At 35.7% G+C, this 12556-nt stretch overlaps 1 protein-coding gene across 1 annotated transcript; it reads right to left on the bottom strand.

The window, feature by feature from the left end:
* Positions 1–286: 286 nt before the first annotated feature.
* LOC123917642 (DDT domain-containing protein PTM) lies at positions 287–11989 on the bottom strand. Its single transcript, XM_045969415.1, has 10 exons — positions 10085–11989; positions 9397–10008; positions 7974–8967; positions 6861–7149; positions 6639–6763; positions 5266–5723; positions 4072–4100; positions 2746–3417; positions 2325–2527; positions 287–852 (listed from the first exon to the last, which is right to left on the bottom strand). The coding sequence occupies exons 1-9, from the start codon at positions 11668–11670 to the stop codon at positions 2358–2360; spliced, it is 4935 nt and encodes a 1644-aa protein (XP_045825371.1). The 5' UTR covers positions 11671–11989; the 3' UTR covers positions 287–852; positions 2325–2357.
* Between the last annotated feature and the right edge of the window lie 567 nt (positions 11990–12556).

Here is a 12556-nt window from a genome sequence, read left to right as displayed (position 1 = left end):
CACCACTCTTTTCCAAATCATACATACAGCTGATACTCAATTACTAGAATCATGTTACAGATTATGTTTCATAATCAGATATTTGGTTTTAAAACATCAAAAGTTTTTTAAAAACAATAGGAAAATCTTTGTGCCGGATTGAAACATATGATTGTAACAATCATGCACTTCGCATCTGTGAAATTTGTTTACATACCAAGAAATACACAACACATTGGAACTGTGCGCGCATGTTTTGGGGCAGCAGATTTCAACATAAAAGCCAAAAAAAAATTCCAATTGGGAGTGCCATCCAAAGTAATTCCTTGTTTCAAAAAAAAATAAAAGTAATTCCTTGTTTCAAAAGAAAGAAAAATCCAAAGTAATTCCTATAACTCCCCATACTAGGGTTCACCAATTAGAAAACGGCAAACTAGCAAAAACCTCCCCATAAAAATCAGTTGCGGTTACTGATTCCTACAAAAGTTGATTTGAGAGGAATCAGTCAAGACGGGGGAAAACCCTAAATTAAAAAAATGCAGCAACAATGAATAAAAATCATGAATGCAATTGATGTATGAATTCTATGTGCATGCCCTGATTGCAACTATCTTCAGCCTTTCTGCACTACACTATCATGCTTGTGGTTTCTTCATCCTTCTCTCTTGCCAAGAAGATTGAAACAGAAGCCATCGGAGCAGTCTGAGCAGAAGCCGGTAAAGCAACCTTTCCTCTTACAGCTATATAAGTAAGAAAATTTGATATTTTACAACAAAAATAAACATTTGCCACCATATCCTTGCAGGGAGAAAAATAACCCTACAAGCCACCATCTGATGTCCAACCCAGTCTTGTCAAAGCAAATTGTTAAACCTGAAATGAAGATAAAGAAATATAAGAATCTTGCACTAAAGTTATCATTTATTTTTGAAACAGTCAATGTTGGTAATTAGTATTGTTAGTTTTGTTGTGGGTGGAAATCGAACCCCGACCTTATCACTCCACTCCCTAACTCATCACTTAAGTTATCATTAAATATAACAAATTTTGCACACAAGTTATTTCTTAGCAATGTCCTTGATTGATACCAGCCTCTCATTGTTAGCAGTACCAGTGGCAATATCTCCTATTCATCGTAGAGTCGTGTTAAGAAAGTATCCGTGGTTGTCATGCACAACAGCCTCAGTTCAAATTAAAATAAAAAATTATGACAATCCCAAATAGTCAAAAGTTTAAACCCTTAAAATGTTACTGGTGGATTGGGAGAAGTTTAGTTCCTACTGTGTATAAATACTAGGAAATTAGTAATGATGATCATTCTAGCAAAAATCTATTCTTCCTTGGTTATATAGTAATGCAAGATTTCAACCATCACTTCAGGTTGACAATTTCCAGCCATATTCTATGGAGATGGTATTATATTTTCATCTCCGAGGGTTTATTTGTAACAACCAACTTAGTTAGACATTTAATAAGCTTTAGCATGAGGGGGAGTATAACAATATATCAAAAAATTCTCAAAATATTTGGGTTGCATCTTACAGCAAATATCTTTTATGAGTTAGGATTGGTTTCCATATTTCTTTATATGTATTGATTTGTTTTCTTTTTTAATTTCATTATGATTAAAAATCCATTATTATACTACTAGTTTAGTCGTGATATTATGCTAGAATATCTTGGCATATCTCCTAGGATCAGTTTCAATCTTAGCATATCTTAGAATCTCTTAGGATTAATTTACATATCTGCTACTATTATTTGTTTCCTGATTTCTCTATTCATTTAGGATCGAGAGTATATGTCTTCCCTATCAGTAGAGATTAGTATTGAGTCTTCTGTATCAAACTACAATCAAGTCAGTATCAGGTTATTTTCACACTAATATTTATAGTTCTTATTACTTTCTCTCCTTTTATCTAAAATCCCACAACTTCAATAGGTATATAAAAGGCCATGTTTAGTCTTCTATTTAGTATATAAAATCATAATCACAATTCAAACTTGTTTTTTCTGTCCCTGTCTTCTTTATCTAGGTCCCTATAACTTCAGCACTATATAATAGTGGAATACATATCTACAAAGCACACACAACATTACTATATTTTTGGCTAAATAAAATAAAGGCTTGATTGCAGTTTTAGTTTTAGTCCTCCTATTTTTATCATTTTGTAGATTTGGTGAGCATAAGTTACATAACCACAAACTTGCTAACATTTTGCCTATCAAAAAAAGACATTTTTAACTACCACCAATTATTGTATTGATAAAACATTTGGTGAGTTTGAATATGTTAATAACTATATGAGATATCAAATCAGAATAAGAAATCCTCCAACACATACCTCACTCAAAGGTTAGAAAGAAACACGATTAGATCATTCCTCGGCACACTCAATTGCAGCATTGGGCTCAGTGTCAGACAATGCATTAATCTTCACATGGGGACAGATCGGAGCATCCCTACTACGACAAACATGGCACCTAAACCCAATAAGTTGTTCGGCATTCTCTACAGTGAGACCAAAAGCATCCCCATGAAACCAATCTGCATAATAGCACGGAATGTTAAAAAATATAGTTCTTGTTCAAAAGGCTTAGTTATACAACAAAAAGAAACAGCACATCTAATACTTATACAACATATTATAAGTAGTGTAATATTTAAAATACTGTTACTTGTAACATAAAATAGCTTTTCCTTTCCCCACCCACTCCCTGAAACAACAGGAAGAAACCCCAACATGAGGGAAGAAAAGTAGTTACCTCCACAGATTTCACAAGCAATATAATTTGAAGTGGATCCATCTCCACAACAAAGGCAGCATTTAGGACAATCAAAGGAACCAGTAAGAACATCTGAGATAATATGCTTTTTCTCTTTAAAAAGCATTACTCGTTCATCATTTGGCTTTCTAGAAAACTTAAGACCATTAAGCCAGTAACTGTTAGAAGGTTGCATTCTTTTCTTATGTGATGTAGCAACGGGAAACTTCTTAAGTTGACCAGTAGTTTCCTTGGGCTTTTGAGATGTCACCTTCTTGGATTTACTTTGCTTTCCTTTTTTACGCCCTACATTCTTTTTACCTTGTGTTCCTTTTTTACGTCCTCCCATTATTTGAGTGCGCAAATACAAGGATTTGGCTTTCCTAGTAGAACGACGAAGAGGTACAATTGATTGGATCTTCTTATTGTTTCGAGATACCACCTGCCGCACCTTGCTTGCTGCCTTTTTATTGCCTTTAAGGTTCACTGATTTACAAACCAAAGGAGCACTTTTACAATTCTGTGGTTGAATCTTCTGCCGTTTTGAGCCAACTTTCGTACTATTAGTATTAGCCTTTACATGCAACCCACTCTGGCATCTGTGACATGAATATGTGCATTCTGTAGCTCTTGTGCCACTAGATTTCCTGATATGCCTCTTGTGGAAATATCCTACAAATCATTAAATGATAGTCAGATATTGAAGGAAAGATATTGTTCATGAAAAATAGCCAATTTTCACAGATTAAGTGGCATAAAACAAATACCAAATTAATAAAAACTTATCAACACATTCATACACCAACTACTTATCTACTTAAAGAAGTTAAGAAAGAACTTATCAACACATTCAGATCACCCAGCAATGAAAAATCACGGATTTGCATTTAATTTGCAGAGATCCTTAGGAATACACTCAAAACTGAAAATTACTATCCATATCCTTGTTCTTCTCCTTTCTCTTTTAGTTGAACATGAGTTGGTAATTATCCCTCTATCCCAACCACAAATTCAAAAACTTTACAGTGTGTTAAGTTTTTCAAATATGTTCCAATAACTGTACATGATATAGTTTTATGAAAATTGTGACTAAGCCCTGCTGCTGCCTACCAATTAAACAATATAACATTGAAAATATAGTGATGCTGCATCCGTATGGTAAGATATTTAAATGACAATTTCAGATTTGGTGAGATACAAGTTATAGGCGGAAAATGGAATAATAGAAGAATAACAAATATTTACGAGAAAATAAAAACAATTCACAGGCTGCAAGTTGAAATTGGTGAGGAAGAAGAAAAACATAGATATAAGACAATAACACACCTTTGCAATAAAGGCAACTCACAGCTTCCCTGCCAAATTAAGAAGGAAAAGTTACATGTATAAGTAACAAATTAAATAATTAATAAGGCAGAAATATCTCAGTGCACTAAGTAACAAACAAACGATAGAAAGAGGTAGAAAACAAGAATTCAAATTTCACTGGTGTATTTGGCCACACAGACAGCCATATATATATATGAAACAGATATCATTACAATCAATGAAGATATGAAAAGTACCCACTCAAACCCTACAACAAACAAAACATTGCTTTTTTTTTTTTTTTTGGTTTGCAATGGAGCTGAGGATCGAACCCAGGACCTCTAGCATACTACCCAAAACCCTCACCACTAGACCAAACCTAGTGGCTTAACAAACAAAACATTGCTGTTGCTAGGATATATTACGCCTCACATCTACATAATAAATGCTTGCCGGGTTGGCCCATGCAGGGCAAATAAAAAATTCAAAAAAACCAGTCTGTAATATTAAGTATAAAATCAACCCATTAAATTTTAACCGTTGTACTGCCGTACATTATCAAAATCTTCAAACAATCCTAACAATTATAACCCTTACTCAGTCCTACAGCATGCTGGTTTATATGCATAACATTTTAATTAAGTTTTTTACCAAAATGCATCAATCTGTAATATTAGTACCAGCTCCACGATCCCTTTGGCTAATGATGCATGTAACTATGATGATATTGGGTTATGCAGCCCTTTTATGTGAATCATTATTATCCGTGGCTATACAGTATAACATTTTAATTAAAAGGTGATGTTAAAGAAACAAGAATGTACCAACTTCGTCATACATAAATGCAGGTAATACTTGCTATCGTCATACATAAATGCAGGTAATACTTGCTAAAATGGCAATATTTGATTAATCATATAATGAGTTTTAATAAAAATCCTAAGAAATTTACTTCTCAATCTCAAGTATATATTTCTTACAGAGCACTAATATGAATATCCAACATTGAATTATGGTTCAAGTATCAGATTGGGAATGATATTTGGTAAAAGAATATTTGGTTCCTAGAGAAAGGAATCCGGTCTGTAACTAAGAAAACATGAGTCTAATCCTCAACAAAATTAAAACAAAGAAATCATGGACAAGATACGATACTAAAGCAGGAAATCTTGAAAACACTTGTCGAGGTAAGTAAATACGTCAAATACATACCTTATTGGAACATCTTTTTTGCAATGCCCACACAGATGACAATCAGATCTTTCCATTCTGGAAAACAAATATGAAAAACCCCTTTGTTGAGGATCCCTCTTTACACTATCAAGCTCAAGAATTTTTCCATTTTTCTTATCATTGGACTGGCGGACGATTCTTTTTTCCTCAAAATTCTTTAAAAGATGCAAAGGAACATAAGACTCGTTCAGCCAATATTTTTTCCTCTCACTTGAGGGTTCCTCCAAAAAAGAACCGTGTTTAATAATAATATCCGGAATAGCCCTTCTCTTCCCAAAATCAAGAAGGTATTTCGCAGATTGTCCATCCGTGCACTTCCTGCGTACAATTGCTTTTTTGAATAGCCTGGCTGATTTTTTAGATTCCTTGTCTAATACATATAGAGGATGGTTATTCTCAATATCATGCCACTTTATGTTTGAATAGAGTTCTCTAACCTGAAAATGTGGCATAATTTATCTTGGTTTACAAGAGGTAGATACTTCGTTAATGAGAAGCAGACAATAAGTTCATCAGCACATACCAATTATAAAAGACCTGACAATAACATTGAATAGGAAGCTAATAACACATGCATATGTGTGTTCATTATTGCAATATATTTACATATACCAATTGATTTTCTATGGTCATTTTGGTTTGTCAGGTTAACAGAATGTGACACTCTGACTTAGCTTCATATGAGTGCCAACAGTTATTCATGTTCGTTTTGGGATCCTATTCTAATTTGAATGTATATCTTTTGATAGTCATTTCCTCTCTTCACAATCATTGGATACATCAAAAACAACCAAGATATTTTCTCAATCATTCTCTTCAAGGGAGAGGTTTCTTCTGGACAAACTAGTTTTTAAACCTAAAAAATCCTCATTCCTCAAGAATACTAGTTGAACTGTGAATTCCTTTTGATATATAGGAAATCCCTTTGCTCGAAAACCTTGAATAATGAAATGATTTACATGCAATATTATATTGAAACTTGGAACATTTTGCAAAAGAAAAAAAAAATGACAACTGATTGACTAATAATATACCTAGCATCATTTGGGCCGTAATAGGAAATACAAGATTGAAATAAATAAACACAGCAGAAAAAATGTGATCATATTTTTCCCTAAAAGAATTAATATCTTTACGTTGTAATTGCCATAGAAATTGTGATATTAACACAAGCAATTGTTATAGAAAAGTTTTGAACTTTTCATGTTTAAAGTACCAAAGCATGCAAGTATCTCCAATAATCAAACTACAACATTAAAAGACTGCATACAAGAGGGCGCCAATAAACCACCACGGGCACTGTTAAAGTCAGATGCCAGGATCACTCGGCAAGTAGTATAATCTAAACATACCTGTAAAGCCAGCTGCTCAACACTTGTTGACATCTCAACAGCAGCTCGCCAGGCAACACATCTGCTTCTCTTTACAAAGTCTGAATTTTCAGGATATAAAATACCCGGTATCTTTGTAGACCCAGCTGCAGAATTACAAATTTCCAAATAAATTCAAAATAATTATTAAGATGAATAACACAACCACCACCAGTGATATACTAAGGAGAAAAACTTGCAAACCTTGTCTAGCAGCCTTGGTAACAAAGGAGCGAGGCAGGACCTTGCAATTAAACAACTTTCGCGAAAGCCTACCACCTCTCCACCAATACATTCCCAAACCACCAGTAGTCTTTGAAGATGAACTGGATTCAATATCTGATTGCCTGGCTCTTTTCTTTCCAATGCCCTGCCTTGAGGATGCGCGTGATGAACTGACCACAATATGGGAAGCAGATCCCATAGTAACTACAGAATCTACATGCTTTAACCAATCGGCTGAAAGTGCACGATCACTCAAATTGGACTCCAACTGCATAATTCAAAATTATAACATCAGACATTAAAATAAGATTCGAGCCTGTTTATTTGACATGAAAGGATGGATATGACAGGGATATGGTGTAGACATGATAAGCTTTGATCCTATCTTAGGATGAGTGTACCTTAAAGCTTGCAATGGTTCCAATGATAAGTTTAAATGATTTTGAAGGATAAAGGAAACAAATATTTTGTGGAAGCATGCAGACAGATTGTGCTTATTTCTTCTCTATGGTGCTTTGCTCATGTTTGATTATAAGGAAATTATTATGCTGGTTAGCAAAGATGGGGAAAACTCTGTTGCATCTTTGAGACAAATTGACATTTTTTTACCTCTTTCTTTTCCGTAGGAGTTTTTCTGATCCTTCCCCTCCACAAGTACATTATCTTTTGCATTTGTATACTCATTCATAAAAAATAGTGTTTTTTACCACATACTCATGTACAACGTTAAAAGTTAAAACTATATTTAATTAAAGGGACATGCTAACAAGTGCCCTTAAGAAGTCAAAAATGGAAATAAATGACTAGTTTTATGTAGAAAAAGTCGATTTCTAGAGTTTCAAGGTGTTGAATGCACCATTTCCAGGATCTTCCTTTTGGGGGACTTGTTAGCGTTTCCCTTCAATAAAAAATGGTGTTATTCTTTTCTTTTCCTTTTTACTGATTTTCCACTTAATTCTGAATAGCAAAAAAAACTTAGAAATGAGATGACCAATTATGTCAGAGTTTTCATAACTTGCAAGCTGTGCATGAGATAATCATACTATTGATGTCTTAAAAAATGATTGACAGAGAGGGAGAGTATATCCTTACAAGAAGCAATAATCGTTTAACAGGAAGAAGATCAGATGACTTCAAAAGATTATTATGCCAAAGATCTGTTTGATGCAGATTCAACCATGGACCCAATAAAAGACCCCGCAATCGAACCTCAAGAGAGAAAATAAGACATATTATCTCTCTAAGATGTCCATTCTGGATATTCATGGGTTGAAGCCTAGCTGAAGCACTTTTAGACACTTCATAAAGAGGTTTCACCAAAGAAATGTACAAGCAATCTCTGTCATCATTTGCAACCTTGCAAGAAAAGCACCACCCACATTTTTCCTTTTGGGCAGCTGCGCTCAGGATTTGAATACTTGGCCAACAAAAGTCGGTGGACTTCTTCATGATGGACTTTGTTTGGTCTGAAATTATTTCTTCTTCAGTCATTACAATATTTTTATTGATCTTTTCTTGTGACTTGCATATCAACAACTCCTGTGCAACTAATGAGGCCACCCTGGCAAAGCTATAATAGTTTATGTAGTCGGTCCCACATGGGGCTTGTGATGAATCCTTATTGCCCGTATAGGGGGTATTGCTAACACCTATGATTTGTGCGGTATCAGCTGATCCTTCTGAGGCAATACAAGGACTTTCTATTGTTGAGTCTAATTGGTTCCCAGTTTTTGGAAACTCTTGGCCATCATGACTACAACAGTCAATAGTTGAATTTTTCTCCAACTTTTTCTGATCATCAACCAGATTCTTGTCAATAAACGTTTCTGAAGAAGTAAAAGGTGCTACAGATGTAGGCATAGCATAATATTCAGCTGTTTTTTGCATGTTCTTGCGGGAACTTTGATTGAAGAATGCCAAATTACTAGCCCCTGCATTTAAGTCAGCCGGAATATCCCAATGCTTGTAGATAGCCATTAATAAGTCTCCATATAAAGTCTCCATAGACTTTAGAACTTCAACTACAACGGATATATCATTTCTATGGTAGTACTTGAACAAGGATCCTGCATCTGATGAGTTTGAACTGCAAAGGTTTAAGCAGAGAAATAAAATTAATGCATGAATATGTTAGACAAAACAGAGAACGGGTTGGGTGAGGCTTTCAATATGTAATGTGCTTTACATTGTTCACATTGACAAGGACACTATCCACTTCAAAGTTCAAATTCATTGTACAAAATTATATTTAGTGAAGAGTTGATTTGTGATGGAAAAGAATGATCAAATAGACGTGTACGGCAAAAAAAATGCAGGAAATCAACATGTTATCAGATTTTGGGAATAATTGCTGAACAGGCTGCAAAGCAGTCTAACATTCCTACTGAAATCCATAATATCGTTTCCCATAATTTTTGTAACTTATCAATAAACATTTCGCAAGCCAGGAGCAGAAAATTAGAGATGAGCGACCTATAACAAAGTCTATCAAGAATAAAGGCATAACTACACTTACACTAACAGGTAACCACAGCTATCAAAATAAAGACAGCCGTGAGGATCCGTCCCCAACAAGTCTGCTCCTCGGAGTGACCTTCGTGATTTCCTCGAAGCCCGATGTGTTCCAATAGCACACTCGGGACAATACCAGTCACCTTCAGGCAGACTGTCACTTGCAAGCCCGACACACCTAGAGTGGAATGCAGCAGGGCAACCATCACAGCATATTAAATTTCCGTCCATCTTGCAGAGGCAACATTCATCACTGTTCAAGTCAGTTGTGTCATCCACAATCTCCTCAGTCAAGCAAGATCCACCAGAAAGATCTGTGACAGCTCTTTTTTTCTTGCAAGTGTCGAAATAAATATTCTGATCAAAATCCATACCAGACTCTGTTACCAAAGATCTTCTGTTAAGTTCTGACCTTATGGTGTCTGCTTCAATCATATCATCGCACAGGTACTGAAGAATCTCAAGCTTCAAAGTGACAGGTTGTTTGTAGTAGTCAGTTTCGAACATTGAGTGGTTAGCATCAAAACTAGTTTTGAACTGTGAACTGTGAATCAGAAGGTACTCGGCCATGAACATGGGCCATGTGACAAGGTCCAAGAAATCCCAGTTAAGATTCCTGCATTGAAGGAAAAGGTATAAAAATGGAGAACAAATTACAGGCATGATCAATGAAAATTTAAAATAAAATATACCTCAGGCAAATGGATGCAGATTGGCAACCCTCACTGGAAAGGAATTCCAAATGCATTTTCAGAGTTTGCAAAATAGAAACATGAATGCTGTCAAATAATACACTAGGGATTTCAGACTTAAGTGCAGCTACAAGATCTTCCAACTCAAACGGACTCAAAAATAACAAGGTACTGAATGATCTTAAACAAGAATAAACAGAAAAAAATTCAATGACAGGAATGCCATCTAAATTCAAATTTTGAGAAGAAGGGGGTAATTGCAGCTTCGGTATAGGAACATTGCACTGTTCATATTTCTCATTTCCAGGCATCGAAGGTTTTTCTTCTGTTACACTGGTTTCCAAGGATGACAAAGGATCATCAGTCCCCTTCCCTGATACTTCACTTGAAACCTGATTTCTTGCTGATGTCCGGCGAGAACTCCTCCTCAAAGCCGTGTCCGGGGTGGATTTTAGATTATCTGACACTTTTCTTCTCTTCCTTTGACTAATTCCTTGTTTGCGCGGACTTGCTGGATCATCTTGGTATTGATTAACTACGGCAACAGCAGCTTCAGAAGAAACATAATCACAATCCATAACAGAAACAGCATCCGAAACCCGAAGAGAGTCAATAGCCGCCACATTTTCTTTGCCATCATGACCTTCCTTTTCCTCGATCAAACCTTCTTCAGCTACATTCCCAGCCGAAACATTAAGTTCCTCCAATTTGATACCATCAGAGGCACAATTCAAATTACCACAACCACCATCAGCTTCCATATATATGTGCTTAACATCTGACTCTTCTTCTCGAATCTGCCCCATCTCACCATCTACCTCGGAATATCCATTTCCACCGGCACAACCCTGAGCTTCCTTAACCTCTTCACACACACCCACATTCAAATCAAATTCCCGCCGCAAAATTTCACCTCCCGAATTCACATCCAAGTTCACGCCCTCCTCAACACTCACATCCAAATTCAAATCAATACAATCTCTTCTCTCCACACTACCCGCGTTATTAAAAGGCGGTAAATCGGAATCACACACATCATTCAGATTAATATCCTCATTTAAATTAAGCCTAGCATTCAAATCAATACCATCTTTAACACAAATTCCATTACTATTATCATCATCATTATTATCAGAAACACCCTCATTTTCATTCAAATTCAAAATTTCTCCTAAACCAAACCCATTTCCATTTCCTAGTTTCTCCAAACTCCCACTAGTCCCATTTACATTACCCACAACATCCCCATCATTCCCGCCACTAGAATCATCACCATTCAAAATCCCGCTAAATTCACTACCCGCCACCAAATCATCACTAACATTACCTGAACTCGACGTCGTTTCGCCACTCAGCTCAACACGGCGTCGTTTTTTAGGTTTCCGACCGACCTGAACTTTGACCTCAGTAAGCTCCGGTTGAATTTCCAGCAGCGAAGCAACCTCAGAAACTTCCATCTCCTCACAATGACCGCCTTCGAAAAGGATCTCCAACAAACCCGACGACGAATCGTAAGATTTGACAGTTCCGGTGAGAATTCCAACTCCGTTCACCTCTTTCCGAACGGTTTTTCCGACGAATTCCATCGCCGGCAGAATAACGACACTGTGATCGTAACAAACGGTGATGTGATCTCTGTGAAGAGGAATTGAGAGGGAAAATTAATTTAAAAAATTGAAGAAAAAAAAAAGAAGATTCGAGAGGAATAATAACAGAGAAGTGAGAATAGAGAAAAACCCTCGAAGTGAAGAAAAAATAGAGAAATTGAGAAATGAAAGAAAATGAAGGACGCAAAACACACGCAATGGGAAATGGGAAATATAGAGAGAGAAAATGGGTGCGGAAGTTGGGCACCAAATCTAAACGCTATTCTCTCTCTCTTCCAAGTCGAAGTGGGTCAAAGCCAAGTACTAGTGTATTGTAGAGTTTTAATAGATTTTTTTATTGCAACTAAAGAATAATCATGTTCATTCATTCATGAAAAATCTTACCAAAAAAAATTCATTCATGAAAAAGAAAATGATGGCTACTAGTTAGTTGGATGGTGTTTCTTAGGATTTTTTTAATCTTATTTTAGTTGACGGTGAGATTGACAGGATTACAGTGATGACGGTGAGTCGGTATGCGTTTGATAGATTAAAAGTAATGTCGGCGAGTCATTGTTATTGTGTTAAACTCGCTTATCATTTGAACATACAATGTTATATTAGTTTACGTTGGAAAACATTAAATGTAGTGTTTTTGTAAGGAAATGTGATTTTACGATAAAAGATGTTTTGATTTTGTATTTTGAAAAACAGTTGAGATTTGTTTGGAAATAGAGCGAAAAGAGGCATAGTGTAATTGAAATAGTTAGTTGCAGCTTTTTTGAGCGTGTGGCGGCAATATGGAAAATTTACTTTCCAAACACGCGATTAGACAGCGTTTTGAATAACAATTTGTCTTTCTCTTATACAAATTCAAAATAGATCG

This window comes from Trifolium pratense, linkage group LG3 (genome assembly GCF_020283565.1).
Source record: "Trifolium pratense cultivar HEN17-A07 linkage group LG3, ARS_RC_1.1, whole genome shotgun sequence".
In the NCBI taxonomy this organism is placed as follows: domain Eukaryota; kingdom Viridiplantae; phylum Streptophyta; class Magnoliopsida; order Fabales; family Fabaceae; genus Trifolium; species Trifolium pratense.
This window is presented reverse-complemented; position numbering and strand designations above follow the sequence as displayed.